This window comes from Mugil cephalus, chromosome 2 (assembly GCF_022458985.1).
Source record: "Mugil cephalus isolate CIBA_MC_2020 chromosome 2, CIBA_Mcephalus_1.1, whole genome shotgun sequence".
Taxonomy (NCBI): domain Eukaryota; kingdom Metazoa; phylum Chordata; class Actinopteri; order Mugiliformes; family Mugilidae; genus Mugil; species Mugil cephalus.
Window position 1 is genome coordinate 28431309 of NC_061771.1, and position 26965 is coordinate 28458273.

Consider the following 26965-nt stretch of genomic DNA (forward strand, 5'->3'; position numbering starts at 1 on the left):
GAGAAACGTTCCTGCAGGGACAGGTACTGTATCATCAAGTGTTACTTTATTGGACTGCATATTTACATTTGCCTTGGCAACACTAAAAATCAAAGTTACCCCGGATTAACAGGTGTCTTTTTTTTTCTTTTTTTTTCTTCCTCTTCTTAAAAGTAAGAACCACAAAAACATTCCACATGTTGAACTGGAACCGATTCATTCAAAAAGAAACAAAAAACAAAACAAAATTAAAAAAAAAAAAAAAAAAAAAACAGACATGAAACATCTCTGCACGATGGATAAAGTCAGACAGACGGGCTCCACGAGACCCCAAACCGGTTTTTTAACGTTACCAATTAACCATTTTAATCTCGTCAGGTACAAACTCGGCCGTCACGGACTCGTCATTCATCGATCCCCCTTTCACATGTGACACAACTCAAAAGTAAAATGATTTTCCAGGCCCACACTTCATTCACAAAAAATCATGAACGTGCACCGACTTCACATCATTAGTTTTTTTTTTAAATCCTTTTTCAACTTTAATGAACACCAACTTTAGTTTTTAACAAAAAAAAAGAAATAAAGCAAAAAAAAAAAACAACAAACAAACAAAAAAAAAAAAACTAAAAATGTTCCAGGGGGAGAAAAAAAGTGACATTAACCGTTGGATGACTTGGTTTTTATGTTTCCAAAAAAAAAAAAACAAAAAAAACCCACATCAAATTGTAAATTCTATATAGATATACTCGTTCAACAAGTCTGCATAATCTGTCACGTTGAGATACATTTGACGTTATGTGGAAGTCGCCTCTCGTCGCCACTTTACTGCAAACCAGCCGAACCGATTTAAGGCTTTTCCCGAGTTCAACAGCGGAGTCGATGTGTCACGAACCGGACTCTGAATCCCACCAATGAAGAGGCGTTTGTTTCCTGTTTCCTGATGTTGCTCCAGAATGAAAAAAGGCCCCGATAAATAGTGTTGTGATGTTTCTTTTTTTTTTTTTTTCCCCCCCTCTTCTCCTCTCTCCTCAATATATAAGATTATCTCAACATTTAAATAAATCACTGCATTGGATGTCTTATAAAAAAAAAAAAAAAAAAAAAACAACAACCGTATCTTCATTTCATTTCATTGGATTAAATATGTTGGTGGATGATTTAAAGTAGAAACTCTGAGCTGAGCTCAGGTTTATTATTTAGTTTTTTTGTTTTTTTTAGGGGGGGGGGGTGGATATCCATGAACTTTTCCATTAACTCGTTATTTAAAAAGGAACATCTGCAAAAAAAAAAACAAAAAAAAAACAAAAAAAATGCCTGAATTATACAGTTTACAACGTAGTACCATGCTAGCGCTGCTCGCCTCGTCTTAACCGTTTATTAGCAGTGGAGAAATCAGTGCTGTTGGAAACTACGACCCCACGCTACGAGTGTCTTTAACCCCACTCTGCCCCGGCCTCGGGTTTCCCCCTCAAACACGACCCCCGAAGGAGAAGGACGAGGGGCACCGGCAAAATAATAATAATAATAAAAAAAAAAAAATAATAATAATAATAATAGTCCCTCGTGCGTTTAAAACTGGTGGAGAAAAAAAAAAAAAAAAAACGGGGAGGACGGGGTTCACAGTTTTCTCAGCTAAGACGCAGAGGTGGAGGAAGGTGTTCGTAACGGTGCTTTTTCCAGGGATGCGACGACGTTTTTCTGTGACTCGTTTGATGATGCGACGTGGACAGAATGGGGCTAAAGCTACATTCCTGGTCTGACTAAAACGGATTCTTTTTTTTTTTTTTTTTCCGACGTAGAAAGAGTCTCTTCGCGTCTCCGAAACACTCGGCTTAAATTCTTGGCTTTGTCTTCTTGTTTCATACAGTTTTTTTCTTTAGAGAAATGAAGCCTGCTGTAAGTATGCTCTGCTGTCCCGCTCTGGTCCGTAAGTGAGGGGAGGAGGGGGGCATGGGGGGGGAGGCGGGGCTAGGCTTTAGGGGGTGGGACGAGGCAGCTATGATGCTGGGAGGTCCGCGCTGGAGGGGGGGGGAGGGGTTAAAGGAGGAGAAGGGGGAGGGGCTTAGAGGAGGAGGAGGAGGTGGAGGAGGCTGCTCAGACTGGGGGCGCCTTGCGCTGCAGTAGATACTGGTGGATGTCGTCTGCGTCGCGCTTCAGCCAGGCGGCGTTGAGGAGGATGTTCTCGCAGCACTGCTGCACCGTACGCTCGGCCGCCGGAGCCGGATGGCTCTCGAAGAAACTCTGCAGGAGAAAGGGAAGGAAAGGAGACGACTCAACAAACCTCAGCGGCGACATAAAAAAAAAAAAAATGAGCCACGGAAAAAGGCGCAGAGGCACCCAGCTCCTTTTATTGTCTATCGTTGACGCAAATTAGACCCCTTCACTGTTTGTAAACAAGTGTGATGTTTTTTGAGGGGCGGGGCTTAGCCGGAGGCAAAACATCTCTAACACAATAGCCTGTAAACGCCGGTTAGCGTATTTAAACGGGCTATTTTGGCAAGAACGAATGAGGGAAACGCACATTTTAGAGAATATTACTAATACACTGACTCCCCGAGAGCGTGAGTGTTAATTTAAAAAGTTGACTCTGACTGATGGGACGATTTGACCGAAGGAGGACACAGAGGGGACGAAATCTGGTCTGTCTTTATCAAGTGAAGCCTCTTCAACAGAGATATTACAGTAAGTAAGTGGAGGGTAATGTAGTAAATGCAACTTCTGCTTCCCCTGAAACATATTAGCTGTTAGCATTAGCATTACCAAGAGTTTACCAAGAATCCCCAAAATAATAATGAAATTTTAGTCACATTTTATTCCAGGCTGAAACTGATGATTCATTACACATTAATCTTATCTGACATGAAGTGTGTGTGTGGTTGATGATTGTTTCACTCCAGTACTTTCTTATAATCAGTCGTCTACGAGTGGCAGCGGCTGGTGTGTGATAACTTCAAGTTAGTGCTTTTGATTTTTTCCGATTTTGGCACCAGTGGTTTAAAGTGGCAGCGTTCGCCTGAGGCTTCCCTCTGTTTTGCCTCCAGCTAATGTCACAATGACTCAGGCTATGAAAGGGTCTATAAGACGTCTCTCTGTCTTCACTGAGCTACTGAATAAAAGTGAATACAGTCTCTACTTATGTCCGTCCACTCTGTACTTGCTGTCGTACATGTATCGGCTTTGAAACGAATCATTTTTGATAAAAAAAAGTTCTGTAACAGCAGAAAAATATGCATAAGTGTTGCATGTTTCAGCAGAAGACGTTTTTCATTCTTGTGGACGCCTGAATATAAACACTATGATGTCATCAATGGTGGACTACAGGCTTGTGACGCTGCTGCATCAGATGTTGACCCTTCTCGCGTGGCTAAAACAATATATACGGTTGTTTCACCACAGTTCATGACGTATAATTATAAATGTATAAAAAAAAATAGATATAAATTGGATGAAAATCCTGCATCTTATGTGTTTAAGCAGGAAAGAGTTTTGTGAAGAGCTCTCACCTTTACTTCAGCAGCCATTTTATCAATCGCAAATCCATCGACCGTGAGCTGCAAAGACAAGATGAACAAGAGCAATGAGGACAAAGAAAGTGTGAACGTGTGAATTAGAATCTAATCAAATGAAACTAGTATCGACGTCCAGCTTTAACAGAGACTTCAGCTCATTACAAACTCCCCGAGAAGTGGTGAATTTGTTCTTGCTCTTGCGGCAGATCAGCACGATTACGGCCAAAATGATCAATACTGTTATCACGGTTATTAATGAGGATTATTTATCATGTCGGGGAAAAGCTTTGTATTTTTATTGAACTACTCAGACCTTCAGGTTTTTGTCTATCAACATTTTCTTTCACCCAAAGCTCCTCATCTCTTATTGCTGCAGTAGCTTCTTGCTCTCGTTAGTCCACTGAGTGACTTGAGACTAATGCTGCAAAGTGTGTTCACTTGTTATTAAAGCAGCTTAATGAGGCCTTAACCCGTGTGTTCGCCCCCTGGTGGTCGAGAAAGTGATTAGTTGGTTAGATCTGCAGCGGAGCCTTTTAAATGTAAATATCGTTGACGATCAGGTTCATTTAAACGTGGCAGCTACAACTGTGTCCACGACTGAAATTTGATTAATGGTGCAGCCCTATCTCGAGGTAAACGAGAACTAAAACAAAGTTTCTTCTGTCCAGGTCCGGGCAGAGCTTTATCTGACAACTACTCTGTGACTGATCAGAAACTGGAAGCGGGTTAATGGTGAGAAGCTGAACAAACTGCTCAGTCCTCGTGTATCGGTGAGAACCTCCTCTCCCGTCGTGTTGTTTCACCTTGATGAGACGTGATATGAGGAAGCCTCCCTGGTAGCGGTTGTAAAGCTCCTCCCAGTTATCCTTCACAAACTTCCAGGCAGCTTTCCGGCCATGTTTGCTGCTTCCTGCCACTCCACCGATTACCGACACCGTGTCCTGGGGGCGAACCTCTTCCTGTTCAGAGACAAGAACCAGAGCAAAGGTGAGTTCGTTTCTCGTTAGCAGAACAACTTTGGAAACCTGAGTCTGGAGCTGCTTCGTTTTATTCTGCTCCACCAAATGGTTGTCACATAGTGAATAATGAAATCCAAATAGCGTATTGTTAAGGTGCTTTCTACTCATTTCCGAATTGGAATTTTCATCTGGATTTTCTTAGATTTTCTACTCAAAAAGTCGTAGAGTCCTCACTATTTTTTGTTGCTTTAAATCGGTCGTGCAGACAGAATTTTTTCAACACACATATGCTGAAATGCTGTTACAGTGTAATTAAAGTTTTTCTTGTGTTATATGGGAACTACAAGCCCATGTCCCACCAACAACAGCTAAAAACATCCTGGTTAAACCAGAACCGGGAGAAAAAACCATTGCGACAAACTGGGATTAATAGTGTATTTTTTTCTACATTTAAATTAAACAATTAAAACTTGTATTTTCATCACTGTAAATAATTCTGGTAAAAAAAACAAAAACAAAAAAAACAATTTGTGTAGCTTAAATAGCCTAAATTTAGTCAAACATTATAGCAATAACATTAGTAGTTACATAGACCCTTTCATGGCCGACATCACTGTGATGTCATAGCGTTATTAGCTGGAGGCAGAACAGAGGGAAGGTTGAGACAAACACTGTCACTCTCAGCCATTAAATGTCGTCTTGCTGTATTGGTTTACAGGCTAAAGTGCTCGTGGTGTTTTGCCTCCGGTTAAGCTCCGCCCCTCAAAATACATCACACTGATTACAACCTGGGGTCAAGGCGAACGCTTTCATGGACGCAGTCATTAGTTTTACGAATTCTGCAACTGGAACGCCGATAACTCCATCTGACTTATATTCTGACCAAAATTCAGTCTTGTAATGATTGATAATTCAAGTTTTAACTTCTTGTTTTATAAATTTATAAATATATTTAATCAATTTCTGACTGATGGAGCCCAAATCTGAAGAATAGAAGTAACTTAAATTAAATAAAATAATAAAAAAAGAAGCCACTGAGTGTCGTTTCCTCAACCGCCACATTATTATAAGCATGGTCCAAAAAAAAGTGGGTCACTTTAAATTAAATGTGATTTTCATTTCCTCCATACGAACTCACCGAGAGGGCAAAGCTGAGGACTTTCTGGATGAGGTCGGGGGCAGAGATGGCGCCAAGAACCCGCTCGATGCGATTCTTCTCCTCCTGCATGTCGGCCTGTTTGTGGAGCTGCAAAAACAAATATAGATATTATGAACAAATCACTTCTGATGGTGCAGTTTGATCTTTGTGTCTTAAAGTCAGTCAGATTGTAGTTTCCTCTCAGGTTTAATCAAATAATTCAGATTGTCTGTGTTAAAATTATTATTATTACAACAGGAAGTAGCAGCAACTGTTGATGTGAACTAAGCCAGAAGGAAACATTTATAATACAGAGTATAAATAAAGTTCAGCGTCAGGTCAGTGAGGGAAAAAAACATGTTAATGTTATTTAATCAGACGGGAATAAAGAACTATTTCACACTCTTCATTAGAATATCTTCAAAAATCACTTTCAGGATTTAAAATAAAAATATAATCTCATGAAATATGTCTATTTAATACATATTAGTTTTATTTACTTTGAACAGGCTGCTGCTATTTGTCACTAAATCTAATATTTGTTATTCATTCATTTCATTTGTTTAAGTGTTGTGTAGATTGGGTAAAGGAACACGCGGCATTGACTTAATTGGCTTTTGATGAATGAATTTGCACTAAGTGATATTTCATTTGGAGTTTGGCAAATTAAAAGTGTAAATACAAAAAGGACAAAGTTAAATATGTTAATTCTACTGAAAATGTGGAAAATTCATGAAATTAAATGTAAAATATCTTTAGATTCTTCTTTATTCAGTTTCAGTGGTTAATTCATTTAAAAAGTTGAATTAAAATATTGGCATTTGATTTAAGATTCATTAAAAACGTTTAACTAAAATGTTACCTTTTGTTTCTCTGTCCTTTAAGTTTTACAACCTAAGTTACTGTACGGACCAATCGACTTACAGGACAAAAGTTGGAAGAAAAATAAAGCTGACTGACACTGGTCATGTTTTACCTTCAGCATCGTGTCCAGCGTGGCGCTGTCTCCGTGCTTCAGCACTGTTAGATAAACCTGGTCAACACAAACAACATGAAGAAATATTTAACACAATTACACTTTGTCAAGGCTCCAAATTGAAAGAACTTTAGTTTCTAATCACTTCGCACACAATGGGTTTGATAATAACTGAAACACACAGTGACACAGTTTGAACAGCTGATCCAGAGTCACGTGACCTACACTCGCCGGCCACTTTATTAGGTACACCTCGCCAGTAAAAGGTTGAACCCCCTTTTTCCTTCAGAACTGCCTTAATTCTTAGTGTCACACTTTCAACAAAGTGTTGGAAACATTCCTCATAGTTTTGGTCCATATTGACATGATGACATCACACAGTTGCTGCAGATTTGTCAGCTGCACATCTATGATGAGAATCTCCCGTTCCACCACATCCCAAAGGCGCTTTGTCTATTGGACTGAGATCTGGTGACTGTGGAGGTCATTGTTCATACAATGAACTCATTGTCATGTTCCAGAAACCAGTTTGAGATGATATGAGCTTTGTGACATGGTGCATTATCCTGCTGGAAGTAGCCGTCAGAAGATGGTCCACTGTGGTCATAAAGGGATGGACATGGTCAGCAACAATACTCAGGTAGACTGTGGCATTTAAACCATGCTCAGTTTGAACTAAGGAGCCCAAAGTGTGACAGGAACCAAGAACTGTACCATGTTCAAAGTCACTTAAATCCCCTTTCTTCCTCATTCTGATGCTCAAGCAACTGAACAGATGTACCTAATAAAGTGGCGTATAAATCCAAATCCAGTGTAAAGTCACAGCAGCTCGTTTTTTTTTCTTGAAGGTCAAAGTTGTAATAAAAACATGTAAATGAAGACAGTGACGTATCCTGGTTCACACACTGAGGATCCTAGTTGCTCATTAACGTCAAACTAACCAGCGAGTTTTAAACGGCTCATGTGACATTTCATGTAAACATTAACCTGAAAATGCAGAATTTCAACCCTTTTTTTTTTTTTTTACCATAACTGAGACGTTTGTCTTTGCTTTACTCTCACAGTCGGACGATCCCGACTTCTCAGAAAACACTCTCACACTTAATGAAATAAAACCACGATGTAGCACAGTGAGCGCATGCAAGTACATTATCCAGCCTGGACGTCAGCCAGAGCTCATACGCTCATAAAATGTTTGTGAGGTGATTTTACTTGAATTAGAGCGAGTTTCTTTTTTTTATGAGGTTTGTTCCTGTTAAAGGGACGTTTGTTCTCGTCTCTGTCGCCTTAGTGCTGCTCTGAGGGTTTCAGGCTGTTTTTTTTTTTTTAAAGAGTCTTGATACAATTTGCCTTGTTATTGACACTATATAAATAAAACTGAACTGGATCATTTAAAATCCCAGAGTCGTGTTTCGTCTGACACGAGGAACAATAAAAGTTTTTTTTAACAGTTTAAGGAAAAAGCACTAAACTGGTATTCAAATGAAACGTGGTGCCGTTTTAAAAATGTCCATGTGGGTTGCCGTACAGGTTAGACTACAGAGAGGAAGCGAGACATATGCTGCTGTTAGTGCCCAGCCATAACATTATGACCACTTCTATGACACTACTCCTGGCAGTGGTTTTAATCTTGTGGCCGATCGGTGTAACTAAGACTCACTTGTTTTTTTTAAGTTCCTCCCTCCAGGACCTGAATCTTATTTGTGTTGGATGCAGTTTAGCATTAGCGCTAGCATTGCTAGTCAGTGAACGCAGCATGTGTCGATGTGTATTTGTGTTGTGCTTAATTCTTTCGTGTGTTTGTAAAGTTGAAAGTCAAACAAAATATGCATTTTGTAATTTTCTGTTGGATCTCACATTAAACATCATGACTGTCAATAATCTCGACTCCGTCTCTAGTGAGGACAGAATAGAAACGGAACCATTTCTGGACAAAGTTTGTATGTTTTTCATCCATTAAGCACCAGTATCGGATAAAACCTTAACAGTATCCGTCCCTGGGTTTGTCTACTAAGAAAAGCTGAGTGAGAAGCATCCAAACTGGTCTATTTACATTCGTAAAAAACACAAATTTTCCGTGCGCTCGTCGTCAGGAACGTGCTGCCAAACTGAACAAACACTAACCGGACTCCTCAGGTCTGCAGGCAGCACCAGCTTTCCCTCCACGTGGTCCTTGAATCTCCGTCTGGCCTCCTCCAGCGTGGGTTTGTGTCCCGCCTTGCCCAGCTTCCCCAGGACCAGACTCCGTAGCAGGGCGTCCAAGTGACCTGCAGGGCAGAGACGCAATTTACCGAGTCAGTGACTCACACTCAGCAGGACGGTGCAGAACAAACACAACCAGGGACAAAAATGAAACTTAATTAAAAGTTCACAATGAAAGCAGAAGATTTCTATCACAGAATCACTCTAAGTGGTTTTGTTCTTGAGGAATCAAAGTTGGCACACAGTTTTTTTTGTTATCTGATGTCTGAGTTACTCAAACACAACTCGTGCACACAGCTCTGACTGGTCGACCCGGGGGGAACGTTAAAGGGTCTGAGCGGTTCTTCGTCACCTTCGCCCGGTTTGCTGTCCCAGCCGAGCTCGAGGCCGGTGGGAGTGAACAGGTCCCGGATGAACTCCTGGATCTCCTCGTGGAAGTCGGTGTGGGACAGCAGCGAGGACAGCACGCCCAGGTTGCAGCTGAGGTCGCTCCACACCGTGTAGTTGGGCTCGTTGACGAACGCCTCCATCAGCTTCAGCACCTCCACCGTGCTGATCATCCCTGCACGAGACTGAAGACACAACAAAAAAAAAAAGATGAGATACTTCTCGTCCTTCCTGGGTCTCCTTTTATATTTTATATCTCCAATTCTCTGTAAATAGTAGCTTCTGTACTATCTGGAATATACTTTGTCTGCACCGATTATACATTGTATAATGACAACAAAGGCCTTTCTATTCTATGCTAATGAGGCTAATTTATTTCAGCTGAAATACTTCTACACAAAACTAAAACTACAGTTACAGATTTCAGAGATTTGTGATGTTTCCACATCATTTTCCCTCTAGTTTCTGTCGTCACACTTTCTAAATCCGATCGTCTTTCTGGTCTGACGTTGCTTCCGTCAGGTTTTTTTTTTTTTTTTTCGTCCTCACATGTGGACTAACCTCACAAGATTTGTCAAGTAAAACCAGTCCCATAAGAACAGAGGACACAGGACAAACTGATCTGATGGGACATTATGAACCGACATCGGATCATTCAAATCAAGAACAATTTTTTAATTTTTAAAAACACAGGAGGATTTTTATGACTCGTCTTAAAACCTTTTTTATTCCTTTTTCTATTGTTTTATTACTTTTTAATTGTTTGTTTAATGTGTTATGCTCTGAGTTGACCCACGCACGGCGCTTTGTCTCGGCTGTAGCTGTGTTTTAAAGTTCTATATAAATAAAGTTGAGTTGAGATTTTCTGACAACATGAGCTTAAATGCAATAACACAAGTCTAATGACCAGTTCTTCTTCTGGGCTTTAGACTCAAAGGCTCAAAAACAGCCACATATTAAAGTGGCTTTAACCCTTTAAAGGCGTCAGATCGCCACTGATCCGTCACAGATTGTGCTATTTGAATTACCGTAACTCACAGCAGATTGTACTGGTGACAAAATTGAAAGTGCAGCTGAACACTGGTAGTTGTGACACCTCAAGAGTAAAACTAACTTGGTTTATACCAACAAATTCCTCCAAACTACTCTCTCTTCGGTCTTGCGTCGCTCCCCAACCTGCAGCCAACAGCAGCGTCATCATCACCGTAAAGGCTTTTTTTTGTTTCCCAGAAAACGCAACTTCAGTGTAGGGGTGAGCGATACGGCAAAAATATCATATCACGATTTTTTTTTAAAAAAAATCACTATTTCGATCGTGATTTCGATCCTTTGTTAAACGCCTGTGTTAATGTTGACTGTTTTGCTGCCTCCGCCTGCAGTGCCGATGTCGCCACACTTTGAATTTTGTCCATCGGTGAGTTACGGTAATTTAAAAACCACCAGCATTTTTTTAATGTGAACTTTTAAATGTATCCGTTTTGCTTTTTGAACTGCCCGTTGAAGTGAGTTGTATTTTTAGAACAATAAAATTCTCCATAGAGAACGTTTGGTCGGGTTTACACACATTTATATTAAAAGATTTTAATTTATCTGATTCAAAAGATTTATTTGTTCAGGACCGGTTTCTAAAACTAGAAGTTACTTCTGTTTGACCACAACAAATCTTTGGCACATTTCACCAAGACACAAATAAATATTTGAGGCCGGGCAATAAATCATTTCTTGTGTTTTCTTGTTTCAGTTTGCCTGGACGTGGACAGTAAACCAGCACAGGAGAAAAGGAAATGAGTGTTTGGTTGTGTTGTGATTTCCCACGAGCTGAGCTCTGTGTGTGTGTGTGTGTGTGTGTGTGTGTGTGTGTGTGTGTGTGTGTGTGTGTGTGTGTGTGTGTGTGTGTGTGTGTGTGTGTGTGTGTGTGCGTCTGGGAGCCTCACGAGGGAGAAGAGGTCGTTCTGCAGGCCGAGGCGATCCACCGGCTGCAGGCTGAGGTCTCTGATGCCCGGGAGGAGACTCTCCAGCATGGACGAGCTGTACTGGATGCGGTAGAAGCCGACGGTGCCGGGATTAATCTGTAAACATCAGAAAAACACGAGGGTCAGACTGTGGGGAAAAGAAGAGTTTTCATCCTGAGGATCTGACTGAAGCTAAACGTTCAGCGGGAGAAATTTGCCGTAACATCTGCAGCTCAAACGTTTAACTGTGAGAAGATTCACCAAACAAACATCATCAGCTGGACCCAGCGGCGGAGCAGCGAGAGCTCGAGTTATTGTCTGTGAGCTGTAAAGAGGTCGATGCATTTTTAATCCGGTGTTTACACCGATCGCTTGCTGAGGAGCCGTCGTTCACGCAGCCACGTCAACGGCTGCTCCAATTTACAAGATGCGCCCGCGAGAGGAGCAACGGGGCCGAGGACGCGCGCGTTCTTCACAATTTACACCTTTTCTACGGAGATTAAATAACCGTCCGACGCCTGGAGGCCTCCAACGACCAGACCAGTCACAGTGGTATACAACAATCAGCCACAACATTATGACCACTGACTGACAGGAGGAGTAAATAACATTTAAACCATCTTGTCACAATTCAGTGTTCTGCTGGGAAACTTTTGGACCTGGAAATCATTGATGTGGATGTTACTTGTAGCCCCCACCTAGACCAGACCTAGACCAGACCTAGACCAGACCTAGACCAGACCTAGACCAGCCCCAGCCCCCCCCCCCCGACCATAGCAGTCGGTATGTTTACATGCAGGTGAAAAAAAATAAATTATTGCCTTAATCCGACTTTAACTGGACAACGTAAGTGCATGTAAACACGTTACTCCGACTACTCCGCAACAAAAACATCTAAGAAAGCTGATCACAGAAGAAGAAGGTAAACAGAGTCGGCAGAAGAACCGTCTGAGGGATATCGCACATCTTATCTGCAGCAGAAGTACGGCACACTATGTACGAGATTTTTTAAAAAAAGCTAAAAAACTAAACAAAAAGGAGCCGTATTAACCTGCTGAAAAGACACATATCGCCACCTAGTGTGGAGGAGGAGGAGGACATGTTCCTGTTAGTCGTTTGATTTTCTCTGCTGCATGTAAACTGGGACATGGACCACACAACACAGTAATTAGGGAGGCGGTCATAATGTTCCGCCTGGTCAGAGTATATGAAAGTGTTATTGCAGAACATTATGAATGACAGTGAAGTTCAGTGCGACAGGCTGCGGCCATAAGGTCGGACTCAGCTGACGACCACATCCTCTCTGGCTCTTCCTCTCGGTTCACAACGAGGAACTCTGAACTCCGCCTCTGAACTCCGCCACTGAACTCCGCCTCTGAACTCCGCTTGAACTTCTACGTTTGTGCTGAGTGATAACGGGACAGACTGAGGCGTCTTCTCCTGTGACTCACTGATGAAACTCAAAGTCACTGATGGCGAATCATCACGAGTGCAAGAAAGAAAAATCCAGTTCTTTCAGAATGTGACTCTGTCAAACGTAGTGCATGACCTTAAGATTTACAAATCAAAACCAAGAAGTTCTCACTTAATATTTCACCTATAGATAGATAGATAGATAGATAGATAGATAGATAGATAGATAGATAGATAGATAGATAGATAGATAGATAGATAGATAGATAGATAGATAGATAGATAGATAGATAGATAGATAGATAGATAGATAGATAGATAGATAGATAGATAGATAGATAGATCGATCGATCGATCGATCGATCGATCGATCCCACCAGACTGTTGTGGTCCAGAGCTGAACATCCACAAATGTGCAAAATTCACAGCAAATACCTCACGTTTCCACCATAAATCTCATTTGTTCATTCAGAAATCTGTGCTACATTTAATAACCAGCGTTTAGCTGCTGCTGTACAAGTGTTATTTTCTGGGGCCGGTCTCACCTTGACCCACTGTTCTGGGCTGACGCCGCTCAGAGTGATGGTGGTGTCTGGTCTGTCCAGGAGAACCTTCAGTTTGATGCAATTGGGGTCCTCGCTGGAACAGATACTAATAGGGACCATCCAGTTGGGGCAATCCTCACCTGTCCCAACAGAGACACGGGGGCCGCCAATGAGAAACGCACCTTCTTACATTCGGATCGAGCTTTCAACAATCACGTGTTGTTTTTTATTTTTTTTTTGTGTGTATTTTTACACTCACCATTATGTGGTCCACTAGCACAGAACTTCTTTTGGGTTATCTTGAGGATGCGGTCGTCGCCTTGCTATAAATATCATGGTGGTCAGGAGGGAATCAACAGGAGAGACATTCAGAAACCAGTTACCAGACCAACACTAGACATAGAAGGAACATTTGTCGCTAATGTTGACAAGTAACGGGCAAAACTGAGGAAATATGTCATGTGTCAATAGTTTTATTCTGCAGAGGAAATAATACGACCAGTGGCTCAACAGAGGCGACAAAGTGGAGGATACACACTTTAAATTTAAACCACAACACACTGCAGAGGGGCTGTTTAACCCTACGTGATGTCATAGCTAGTGAAGTCTCCATGGTTACGGCCACCGAGTTTAAAAAAGTGACAGTTGATCGTGGAGATTAGCAGCTTTAGTTTGAATCATAGGGTTTGACAGCGTCCTCTTATTTCTTTTATTTAGCTACGTTTATCGTAACTGAAATGAACTAAAACTAAATGAAACTGAATGAAACTGAGGTTAATCCACTTTTACAAATCTATACTAGTTCGTATGATCATTGTTGAGTTCAATTGTCCTTAATTTAATCTGATGATCCACATTTTTTCCAGGTCTCTCTGTATTTACTGACACATTTCACCGTGTTTTTGACATCTATGTCTATTACCTTCAAATTTACAAACACCTTTTACCCTTTGGGTCAGTTTGACTCCACTTATTTAAACCAAAAAAAAAGATGACAATTAAACAAAAAACGTCAAGTTTATGTGTCTGGTATTTTTTTTATGTTTGCTTTGTGGCCACCTAAATAGCTGTTTACATGAAACAAACCCCCTAATTACAAAAATTCTGTTATCTGTAACATTTGGTACGAAAAGCTATTATCAAGAACAATAACATATATTATGTCTGTGTCAGTGTCCACGTTAGATTCAGGAAAAATCATTAAAAACGAAGCAAACATCATATATTTAGAAGCATCAGACGGTGAACGGGGTCAAACTGACCCCAGAGATAATTGGAGGGATAATATCTGGACTGTTTGCTCGGTCGGTGGCTTTTGAATAAACAACGTTATTTTTTTTAACCGATGTCCTGCAGCAAGTGAGTGTAAGCAACTTTATTGTTGCAGCAAAGCGTGAAGCTTGTGGGTTAAAACTCGCTGGTCGTCTGTTTTTTTTTTTTTCTACGTTGTGTTTCCTCTCACACAAACGTGCAGGTTGATGTGACTATGAAGTTAAATTTGGTAAAACTTAAAGAGTACAGATGGGTTTTTCATTTATAGATATCGTGATTAATGAACTACTCATAAAACAGTCGACACAGTAGTTTAAAAAACAAACTAAGAACACGATGCTCTGTCACAGCCCTGAAGGACATGAACAGATCTCGCTCATTCTTACGGGAACAGCTCGTGTCCAGCCGCGCTCACCTGTTCCTGGTCCACTACTATTATTGGGAAGCCCATCTGTTTGGTCCACGAGCCCATTACCGCGGCAATGGGTTTCCCACTGGCCTGTTCCAGACAGTCCCATAAGTCCTCTGTTCAAAAAAAAACAAAAACACAGAGTCAGACGAGCACAGGTACAGGAAATCAACCAGGAGGAACGTGTATGTCGTTACCTGTCGATGCGTTTTTATGTTGGAACTTCAAGAGATAGGAGTTCATTCCTTTCCTAAAGTCCTACAAAGAAACAGTAAGAGGTGAAGGGACATTAAAAGATATAAATATATGTATAAATATATATATATAAATATGTATCACAGTATTTTCTTTTTTTTTTATGAACAACCAGGTGTTTGTAACATTTTCCACTGGTTGAGAGAAGAGTTACTGAGGTAGAACGACTTAAAAACAACCTGTTTTATTGTCGTGATGAGTGAATATTGTAGAATAATTCCACAGTGGCAGTAATGGCCCCAGAAAATGATGCTGTTTACAAAGAAGAACCACTAATGATTCTAATAATAACAATAATAATTAATCAGTATATTACACTAATAAAGGACAAATTCCTCCAAACCAAATAAATTGTTTTATTTATGACTTTCAGGACATTGGAGGGCGTGGTTACCGCGCGACCATTTCACCTAGCAACAAGAAATACCGTTTTCTGATTGGCTGATGGGTCCCTGAGTCTAGGAGCAAACCACCATCACCTCTTCCATTCATATATTACTAGTATTACTAAAACAGTAGAGCACACCCCCATTTTTGCATGAACCATCCACAGCAACAGCCATCTCATGTATTTATCTCATGTATTTTTTTCTTATTTGATTAAATTGTATATATTGTCTTTTTTCTCACCAAGTTAACTTTTATTTAATGTTAAGTGTTAAAATCTTGTGCACTTTTGGCCAATAAAGAGATTCTGATCAGCGTGAGACATGTCCTGTACCGTGTGAACTTATTGAAATGTCTCACAACTTGAGAGTCCTACATAAAAATCAGTGCAACTTGTAGCCTCAGCCCGACAACACCCCCTTCTCTAGACTATTTCACCTTCACGCTGTGTAACCAAATGCACCGGTATGGCTGTATATTAAAAATTTACAATCATAACTAAACTGTACATGTATTTTGGCCGTAGGAAAGAGCAGCCGACAACCGACCAACCTCGTCTCCTATGTAGTTGTGCAGCATGCGGATCACAGACGCTCCTTTGCTGTAGGAGATGGCGTCAAAGATTTCATCTACTTCTGACGGATGGCCCACGTTCACCTGGAGCGCAAGACACAAACTTTTATTTATATATATCCCTGAGTAGATTAATTAAAAACACACATTTTAGTCATTATCAGTCACTGTTGTAAAGAGGAGACTTTGTGGTTTGATGGAGTCATATAAATTCATATAAACTACAGACGCCGGGAGTGTCTAACCTCTATGGGATGGCTGCTGTCCAGCGCGTCCAGGTCCAGAGCGCGGGTGTAGTCGGCCGAGACAAACTGGGTCCAGATGTCGTATTCTGGGAAGCAATGGTCCACGCACAGGTACTCGATCCAGGACGCGAAGCCCTCATTGAGCCACAGATGGGTCCACCATTCCTGTGTGACGCACACATGCACACGTCCTTCAGGGCATTTAAGACGGGTTAAGAAAAGGCCTAAAGAAGCCTAAAGCCTCCGTTTACTCGGCTTTTTAAGCTTTGTTTGGAGAGAAATGTTTGTACAGCAACAAGGAAGAGAGGTTAGATTTCAAGTTTCCTGCTCCAGACACTTTCGAGATCTGTTTTTAGCTCATTTGAGCTCAGCTCTGACAGATGTTTGGTAAATGTTTCCCTTAAACACTATAATTTGTTTTTTATTATAGTTGTTGTGACTGGTGTCAAATCGTGCCGCCTGAAACTTGTAATTACGCCGTCTTGTCTCGTTTGAGGTTTGAGGAAGGTCACTGCTAAGAGAAGAGTAGTGCAAGTTTTTCTTACAGACATGCTAACTAACAGCTAGCTACACCCACAGCTAACTAACAGCTAGCTACAGTAACAGCTAACTACAGCTAGCTACACCCACAGCTAACTAACAGCTAGCTACAGTAACAGCTAACTACAGCTAGCTACACCCACAGCTAACTAACAGCTAGCTACAGTAACAGCTAGCTACACTAACAGCTAACTACAGCTAGCTACACCAACAGCTAGCTACACTAACAGCTAACTAACAGCTAGCTACAACAACAGCTAACTAACAGCTAGCTACACTAACAGCTAACTAACAGCTAGCTACACCAACAGCTAACTACACTAACAGCTAACTAACAGCTAGCTACAGTAACAGCTAGCTACACTAACAGCTAACTACAGCTAGCTACACCAACAGCTAACTACACCAACAGCTAACTACATCAACAGCTAACTACAGCTAGCTACACCAACAGCTAACTACAGCTAGCTACACCAACAGCTAACTACACCAACAGCTAACAACAGCTAACTACACCAACAGCTAACTACACCAACAGCTAACAACAGCTAACTACATCAACAGCTAACTACACCAACAGCTAACAACAGCTAACTACATCAACAGCTAACTACAGCTAGCTACACCAACAGCTAACTACACCAACAGCTAGCTACACCAACAGCTAACTACATCAACAGCTAACTAACAGCTAACTACATCAACAGCTAACTGTCAGCTAGCTACACCCACAGCTGACTACACACCAGCAGCTGGCTCCACAGCATAACAGCATCAACAAGCAGAACCAATCATGTTATCGGTATCAATAAAATATGCATAAGACAAAATTAAATTAGAAGTTTGTTTTCATTTTCCTACTTCTACAGCAGACGTCTGCATGGATTTCCATGTGACTATTATTATTCTCAGAGCTCACAATCAGCGTTGGTATCGGTTCTGGTATTTTCTCACACAGAAAAACAACATCTGGTGAAAGGCTACGGCCGGTTACCATGGTGACCAGGTTTCCGAACCACTGGTGCGCGAGTTCGTGTCCGACCACCAGCGCCACCCACTGCCTGGAGGACGAGCAGGAGTTCTTCGGGTCGATTAGCAACGCCGTCTCCCTGGAGAGAACAAAAAAAAACCACAAAAAAACAAAATCAACATAAATGTGAAGGTAGCTCAGAGCTTAAAGGCGGCTGAAGGTCGACACGTTCGTCTACAACTGTGAGTCCCGATCAGCTGCTGCGCTGCTTATTAGGAAGAACCCTGTTGGACTGCAGACCAACGGATCCCGCTGCTGTATGCTAATCAATGCTAATCAACTGGCTGATGAACAGCTAACAGGTGGCAGCACATTCAGCTAAACACAGAGCAATTAAAAAGACATTAGAGCAGTCGACCAAAAAGACACAACTCCAACAAGGACTTGTCCAAAAAAAAATAAATAGATTGATTGATAACGAGGGAATAAAAAGTGCTTTTCTCATGAGGTCTAGAGCTGCAAAGCAACAGCTATGAGCTTCTGCGTGTGAGAACATACAGATCGATTCATTTTACCACTCAAATAAGTCATAAAATGATTTTAGGTGAGAACTTAAATGCTTTTTGCATCAGTGTTTGTTATCTTGAATATGTTCCTCTACAGATAAAACTCACCTGTAGGTTACAAGGCCCCAGTTTTCCATGGCACCTGAAAGGAAGGAAGGAAGAAGCGTTTTACTCTCACATAAAATAAAAAAAAAAAACACTCTAAAAAGCGTCAAATTCCTGAATTTAAAGTTACTCACCTGCAGCAAAATCAGCAATAGCTATGAGATCGATTTTAGGCAACGGATAAGGAACACTGAAGTAGTCTTTATAGAAAGGTAAGGTCTTAGTTGCAACCTAAAAAAAATAAATAAAATAAAGACACGTAAGAAAAATATAGACAGACTGTACAATAGTTTATTACTTGCTGCAGGTGTGACTGTAAAGCTCCTGCTGCAAAGTGAAATTATCCAGTTAACACAGTGGCGCGTTTATTGCATCTAAGAGAAAACGTTTTTCATCGGCCGCTCACTCACCTCCAGTGCGAATTTCCCCTGCTCCGCCTTCCCGACCGGCGTGTAGACGCGTACCATGATGCCGTCCGACGACTGGCTCTCCACGTAGTCGTATTCACCGATGACAAAAGCTACGAGGTATGTGGACATGATGGGCGTGGTGGCGAACTTCACCTCGACGAGGTTTTCATCTTCCGGGCATGGCTTTCGGTCGATGACATTCTGCAAAGGGAAAAAAAAAACAGAGAGACCATTTTACCTGTCACTCAGTGCGTTTACATGCACGGGAAAGAAAACTCTCCAGCTAATATCACAGTTCTCCTTATCTGATTAAGACGCCCAGATAGACCCAGATAATGTGAGTGGTGTGTATGCGCCTTAATTGGAGTTAAACTAGACAATGACTGAGCACATGCTCCACACGCGCTAACGAGAACAAAAACATCCAAGAAAGCCGGTCGCAGAAAGAAGAAGAAGAAGGTAAACAGAGCTGGTAGAAGAACCGTCTGAGGGACAGCGCCATCTTGTCTCCACCAGAAGTAGCGCACACATTATCTACGTGATAAAAAAAAATTTGTACTATTATCCTTGTTGTTGTTGTGGTTGTTTGAAATGCTGGACTGCCGCATTTGACTCCAGTTGTTTACTAACTAGAAAAGGAGCCGTATTAACCCGCTGAGACATATCGCCACCTAGTGTGGAGGAGGAGGACGTGTTCCCGTCAGTTATTTGATTTTCTCCGTTGCATGTAAACTGAGACAAGGACCTCATTCAGAAAATCTAATTTTTGATCATAGCTCCATTAAACCAGCGCCCCTATCAACCAAATCCATCTTTGGCGAATTAAACGACTACAGTAAATTCTTTAATGGAGTCGGTGGTAGTGGAATCGTTTCTCAGACTGCAGGAGCCCAAATCTAGCAGATCGTACGACACATACAATCCAAAGTCCAATTGTTGCAACACTTATTTTCTCACCATTTTAATCCTCACCTTCCCACAAAACATCCTCTAAACGGCACCCGTCACAGGATTCGCTGCACTGAACAGTCTGCCTCAAAAGATGTGCTGCTTGTTTGTCTGTTATAATACAATTACTATTTATTAAGAATAATTTACACCATTTAATACCATTAGGAGCCCTGGACACTCACTTTTTGAACTGCTACCCTCTGGTCAAGAGCCATAATTACACTGAAGAACTCAACAATAAAGAAATAACAATGTAAATAATTCCATATAATGTGCAGTTACAGTGGCTTATACATTTATGCATATATTTCTTCCTGATCCTAGTTTTTCTCATATTTTTTCCGATTCCTGTACTTCTATGGCACCGAGGGGGACGTTAGTCCACCTTAACTTTGTTGTACCTGTACAATGACAGTAAAGACAATCTATTCTTTTCTATTCTTTTCTATTCTCGCTCTGCTCCAGGAACCGATTCTGCTCGAACAAACATGTGCCAGGTCACTGAAATCAGCCGCATGAATGTTTTAGGGTTCGTGTTTGAATAAATAAAGTCAGTATTGTCCTGCACGGTGCTGTAAAGGTCACAGTTATGGCTGCAGGTGTGTGTGCACGAGAGACGCAACAGTCTGCCTCAGTCTGTGAAGAAACGCCAAAGACGTGCAATTAATACTTATTAAGAATCATTTATTCACTATTTAATAGCATTATGAAAATCCAGAATAAGACTGCATTCATGTCTTCACTGTCACAGGCCAGATGAAGCGCGTTCGCCTGGAGCGCTGAAGGAAAAATCTAAGCCAGATGATGTTTTCTGAGGCCATTTACTCATTAACACCATCAGTTAAGATTTCTGAAGATATGAAGCACATATGTCACAGTGTGTAGATTCAAATATTTAATCATAATTCATGCAAATTAAATGCACATATTTTTCATCTGTTTTAAATACTCTTCTCAAATATGCTTTCTTATTTCAAATGTATGTTATTATTATTATTATTATTATAATAGCAACGACAATGACAAATACTATCCAGAATAAAAAAGCCACGTGTAAAAAAAAAAATATTAACAGGAATTCATTTTTATCGAGACATTTAGGAGAATATTCCTTAAAAAGAGAAGTGGTGCATGTACATTAGCTACATTTCACACAGAGCTGGATATGATTTTAGTTAGAGGCAGAATAGGCAGCGACGGCCGGTCGTCTGTTATGTAACACACAAAGAGAAAAAGAAAAAGGGGAAGAGAAACGAGAGGGAAACACACATTAACAAAAAAAAAAAAAAAAAACCCTCTTGGCAGCGAGCAGAGAGTGACTCATGCGGGGTCAGGTCTGGAGCGTCTCTGAGGGAGGAGTGAGCGGGAGACACGTACCATGTTTGACAAGGCTACTCGGTCCTTGGGAACTGTCAGGGAGATGTCAAAGGTGGCTTTGATAGCTGGCTCGTCCCAACAGGGGAAAGCTCTGCGGGCGTCCGTGGCCTGGAGGGAGACAAAGTGAAACCGGATCGTATCTAGGTGCAGCTCAGATGGACACATCCAGCAATAAAATACATCTTGAAGCCTTATTCCCACAGAACTAGTTTGTAATGATCACGGAGGTCGTCTCTCATCCTGCGGGAATCGTCCATGTCAGTGGTTTGTAAATTTGTAAAGTTAAATTATCTACTATAATTCACTGAACACACAGATCCTCAGATAAAACGAATCCGGCGCAAATTGAGACTTTGGTTTGATTTGCGGCTTTTTTCTTATGAAGGATGTGAATTCAAAGTTTGGACGGATTCTAAGGAGCAAAGTCGAGATGCTTCTGAACTATTCACCCATTCAGAAGGATGAAACCATTAATACGTCACCACTGTTAAAATGTTAAAACGCTCCCTTGTAAAATCGTAAATTGTAAAGATGTTCGGTCAAATGCACAAAGTCTGACCTGTTAATACACTTTAATACAGTTTTATACGTATCACCAGTTTCCTTTTCCACTGTTGATTTTGTTGCTGTGCTGTTATGTTGATGTCTGTGTAAGTTCGTGTACAAGGTACTTGCCAATCTAGTTTCCCCCGGGAACGAATAAAGCCTTATTCTATTCTATTCTATTCTATTCTATTCTATTCTTTTCTATTCTTTTCTATTCCCTTCCCATCATTAATGTGTTAAATACCACCAGGTCGTTTGTAATTACTTTCCCAGGATAAATAAGCATCAAAAATACATTTTTATCGTCCATTATAATTTGCAAAGTAATTAAAGCTGCCGCTGACGCGCGGCGGCGTGAGATGGGAAGTAGCAGAGCCGCAACAATGGATCACAGATTTGAGGTTTGTTCATCCCGTGTGAACGCGCCGCATGAAACACGGACGTAGGGGGTCATTTCTGAATGGCAGGATGCCCCCGGTTAAAACTAACCCCGTGTGAATGGGGTTTTTTTAACGCGCCGGTCGCGTTTGTTTGAATTTTAACCCGTCTTCTCTTGTCGGATTCATTTGACGTGTTGTGGACGTGACTGCGCAGAAAAGTCAAAAACAAAAATCATTCCGCTCAAATCTGATCTCTAGACATAAAATCCTCCCATCTTTCTTTCTTTTTTTTTTTTGAATACTGGTGGAAATTTTGCCATCAGAGACCGGCTTCATATGACAAACGCTCTGCAACGAGGTTCGTCCACGTGTGAAAGAGATCTCCAACATGACAGATGCAAAGACTCCGAGAGCTCCATCTGGGATGAAAGCTGATTGGATTTATTAAAAAAAAAAAAAAGATGACAGACGAGAGCTGCACAAAAGCAAAGCCACATGAAAGATGTGAATCTAGAGGTAAGTAAAGAGGCTTTTGTCCGCTCTGCACACATCTTAACCTGCTTGTAAGTGTATTTATTAGTTTTAACTGTGTCGCTTTGTACTCGAAATCTTGACCAGGTTATTAATCTCAATAGAGTCTTCCTGGTCAATTAATTACCACAAAACCAATTACACTTGCTTTATTTTTAGGTTTAATTTTGTCGAAACCGAACGAATCTCCGAATAACTCGATGCCGAATCGAACGAGGACCTTGTGAAACTGGACTAAGTGGTTTTTCGGGGAAGCAGAAGCGATACTCGGAATTATGAGAGAGCGTAAAACGGAGAGGAAAGCTCGTCCTTTATGGCCACTAAAACGCATTACAGCTCCTACCTGCGCTCAGTTCACATCATCTGAGCTCCTGTGTAATCAGTACCCAGGCCTGAGACCCGTAAAGTAAGTGTGTGCTCATGTCCTAGTGTGACTAAACCTAAAGGAAATGACTAAGAGGCCGAAAACCACTTCTTTTTCTGACTTTTATCTTGTTTTTATTCCAATTTTGAACAAAGATAAAACAATTAGCATAAACTAATTCATAAACAAGCTGTTGTTGTTGCATCTCTTCTAAAAAAAAACACAAAAACTGTACTTTTTTTTTTACTATAGGTAGTATTTACCTTGAACTTAAACTGTAACCAATTATAAACCAACACTGTTTGTCTCACATTCATGTCATATTTGTGGTGAGGATAAAACGAAGGTGGCTGATGTCTAAACCAAAAACGCACAGGACTAAAGGAAGATGACGAAGATGTCGTGCAAGATGTAAAAGAATCAACCGGTTTGAACTTGACTTGTACACACAGCCGTCTTTTTTTTTTTTCCAAAACACACATATAAACAGAACGAAATGCGAGATACCGCAACCACAGCGCCAACACGCCCTCCTGTGTTGCAATCGAGGCAACCAGAGCGTTGAGCAACGCGCGCAGAGCATTCCCGGAAGAAAAACAACACCCCGTCTTCCACTCACCTCGAACTGCGTGACGGCGGCGTAGCGGACGTCTCCGGCGGGAGTCGTGTATTTACTTCTGTAGAACCCTTTCATTTTGTCGTTCAGCTCGCCGACGAAGTCGATCTTCAACGTGCCGGAGCCTGATGAGGCAGCGCACAGGGAGAGTTTTGCACCGGTCGTTCAGCCACGACCAAAAAGTGAGGGGTGGGGGGGTCTGTTATTGTTCAACGGGCGACGGGATGCTGGGAAAAAGCAGGGACGTCCCCTCTTACCTTTCTGTAGAGCGCTAGTGAATGACAGGGTGACTTTCTCATCCTCGTTCTGATAGTTGAATCCCGAAGCGTTGATTTCTAGAGGGGGGGGGGGGGGGACAAAGACACAACAGCGGCCGCTCGCTTTAGGAAACGATTGCGCTGCGGACGACATTTCCATTTCGTCGCCGTGCATTTAGAAAAGAAAAAAAGAAAAAAACAGAACAGCTGACAGCGCCTCACCTTCTCCTCCTTGCGGCACGAACGAAGCCGTGATGATGTCGATGTCAGCACAGTTCATCACGATCTGATTCGTGGCTTGTGTAACCTGTAAACATTGACACAGGGCTCGGCTCAACTTATACTTTCGGCAATCCTCGCTGCGCCACGATGTCAAACCCGGTGTTGTCGGGAGGAACGATGACGTTTCGGTGAAAGCGCAACGCCTCGGTGGAACTAGCGCCCTGACTTTAACAGCGAGCGTGTAAAGAAGACAAGGTCCAGTTTGAATTTTGGAGTTTAAATCGCGCTGCTGGTGGGACGGGAAGCGCATTAACTTACCCTGAGATACAACTACAGAGGGAGGAAAGAAAGGAAAAGAAACTAGGGGATTCAGAAGATTTGCTGCACGATGTATCGTGGAAGAAAGATGCTGTGCACTTTTTCGAGAGCGTGCTCAGACTATGCACTGACATTTCCATTTTGCGCAAAGTCTCTGCTGGTCAGAGACACCGGGAGGCTGACGAACACGCAAAAAAAAAAAGCCAGAGATTAGAAACCACAGCAGCGAGGTCCCTGGCGAAGCGCCACGTTATTTGACTTCCTTCCAGTATATATGAGTCTGTAAAAAGCTTCAGGTAAACAAGGAATGACTAAGCCCTGCACCTTTTAACGTTTCGGGACGTCCAGCCAATCAGATAACGGAGGTTTGATGCCGATAAGAAAATAAATACTTTCTCCTGACGTACACAAACATGTGTATCTACACACGGGGAACTTATCTTAAATGACCTTAGACAAACTCCTCAAGACGTTCCAGTGTAATCAGCTTCCAATCACGGCTGATAAGGAATTATTTTAGTGATTCCTCAAAGAAAAATGCCAAATAATTCCCATTTTGTTTGTTTTTTTTCTTTGCTTTTAGGATACAACAATTCACAACAATCTTCATCCAGCAGAAAACTGTTTTTATTGCCTGCTTTGCCTTTGCCTTTGCCTTTAATCAGCACTTGATAATGAAGGCCCTCGCGCTCGATTAGTGTTCGGTGCCATATAAAGTGCACTTTGCCAATTTCCACATTCAGGCCGTACGTACACACACACTGATGTGGTGCCTCTCGACTGCTGATAATGCACAGCGAGCGAGCGTTTACAACCGGGCACAGGTGTTAACGCGCTCAGCTGACTGGTACCCAGTGACCGCGCAACGGCCCCATTTACGCGCCGTAAGCACAAAGCGCACGCCCCAAAATAAACCGCGGTGGTGGATTCGTTTCACTGGGTAGTTATTTGGTGGAAAGCGCCCTAAATATATCGCGAGGAGCCGCTGGAGTCTTTCTACCAGTCCGCTGCAGCGAGTGGCCCTGCACTTTGCCGTGGTTTGCTGGGGGGAGTGGAGTCGTACCAGTGGGATCAACAAATTGATCCGAAAGGTTGGTCGTGTGGAGCTGGAGACGTTTGTCTCGGCGAGGGACGGGAGGATCATCGTGGACGGTCCGTCCCATCCACTACACCAAACATGAGCTCTTTCCCCAGCTGACTGATGCAACTCCATTCAACTCCTTTAATTCCTTACTCTGTCCAGAACAAACAACTGAGACGCTGCGACCAAGCAATTTCTCATGTGGATCATCAAAGTCTAAGTCCAGTTCAAGTGAAGGTAAACTAATGTTAAAGTAATGCCACGCAAATCTTAAAAGGCACCCAAAATACTGCTTTAATAAAAGATTATGTAACGCTAAGCATGCACTCATTTTTTTTTGTTTTGTTTATGTGCAACGTAAAGAAAGTGAATGGGTGAGTAAAGCAGGAGGTGGGAGGGGGCGACACGGTGTTGCCATGATTTAGCAAACATTAGCAGCTAGATGGCTAGTTATCAACTTCTGCAATCGCTGGCGCATCAAAGGACAATAGTTTGTTGGCTGCACCAGGATGTCCGGATTATTGGCACATGCTTAATTGTCTTTGGGACACATTAATGGCAGCGAAAGGAGCTGATAGCAGGTTTAATGTCCACGGTCTAGGGGTAGCAGGCTAGGCAAGGCAGGGGCTAGGCTAACATGAGAGTGCAAGTCTGCTGCTATCTACGGGAATGTTGTGTAGCAGCTAGCTTCGGTTAGCATGTGGCTAGTCAGAGTAATAGCCCATCGTTAGTTCTTTTTTCTTCTTCTTTTTTTTAAATCATTCATTTGCCTACTTCGGCCAGAGTGAGTCGGGCGGGTTAGCTAGTTAGCAACTTCCAGGTAATGTTAGCATTAGCTAGCGCCTGTCAACTAGCAACTGGCAACGTTAGCTGGTCAGATTACATAACACAGACAAATCCATCCACGTATGTAGCAGGCGTCCGAGTGTAACATACCTCCACCAGTGCCTCCAGCTTCCCCTCGAAAGTGAAATCGATGAGGTCGGGCTTCAGGCTTAAGCCATAGTTGACGGGGTAAACGTCAGTCGGTAACCGTACGAAGGGCCTCCTTTCGGGCATGGTTCCTGTATTTTGACCGGCTGCGCCAACGAAGACGGTGTTGTGTGCACGGCTAGAGATTTTTATTAGCACGGAGCTAACCACGGCGGACCTGGATAGTGAGGATGGACAGCAGGTAGTGACTCTGTGTGCGAATGACAGCGGAAACGTGCGGCCGAGGAGCAGCAACATCAACTGGAGCCAGTTACACTCCTCTCGCTCTCTCTCTCTCTCTCTCTTCTCGCACACAGACCAAACATCCACTAAACCAACGTCCACTACGTCATTACGTCACGTCCCAACGTACGTACGTACGTACGTAGGCGCATGCGTATGTACATGTCCATACAACCGAAGATTAGATAGATAGATAGATAGATAGATAGATAGATAGATAGATAGATAGATAGATAGATAGATAGATAGATAGATAGATAGATAGATAGATAGATAGATAGATAGATAGTGCACAGAAGTCTCTAACTAAAA

At 42.0% G+C, this 26965-nt stretch overlaps 1 protein-coding gene across 1 annotated transcript; it reads right to left on the bottom strand.

The window, feature by feature from the left end:
- Positions 1-29: 29 nt before the first annotated feature.
- On the bottom strand, positions 30-26728 carry npepps (aminopeptidase puromycin sensitive). The gene is made up of 23 exons (XM_047577773.1): positions 26375-26728; positions 24040-24124; positions 23818-23895; positions 23564-23685; positions 21124-21231; positions 18796-18996; positions 18520-18616; positions 18389-18422; positions 17739-17853; positions 16205-16369; positions 15939-16043; positions 14942-15002; positions 14751-14860; positions 13323-13386; positions 13064-13203; positions 11088-11222; positions 9119-9338; positions 8689-8831; positions 6565-6621; positions 5589-5696; positions 4295-4450; positions 3486-3533; positions 30-2223 (listed from the first exon to the last, which is right to left on the bottom strand). The coding sequence occupies exons 1-23, from the start codon at positions 26666-26668 to the stop codon at positions 2077-2079; spliced, it is 2793 nt and encodes a 930-aa protein (XP_047433729.1). The 5' UTR covers positions 26669-26728; the 3' UTR covers positions 30-2076.
- Positions 26729-26965: the final 237 nt, after the last annotated feature.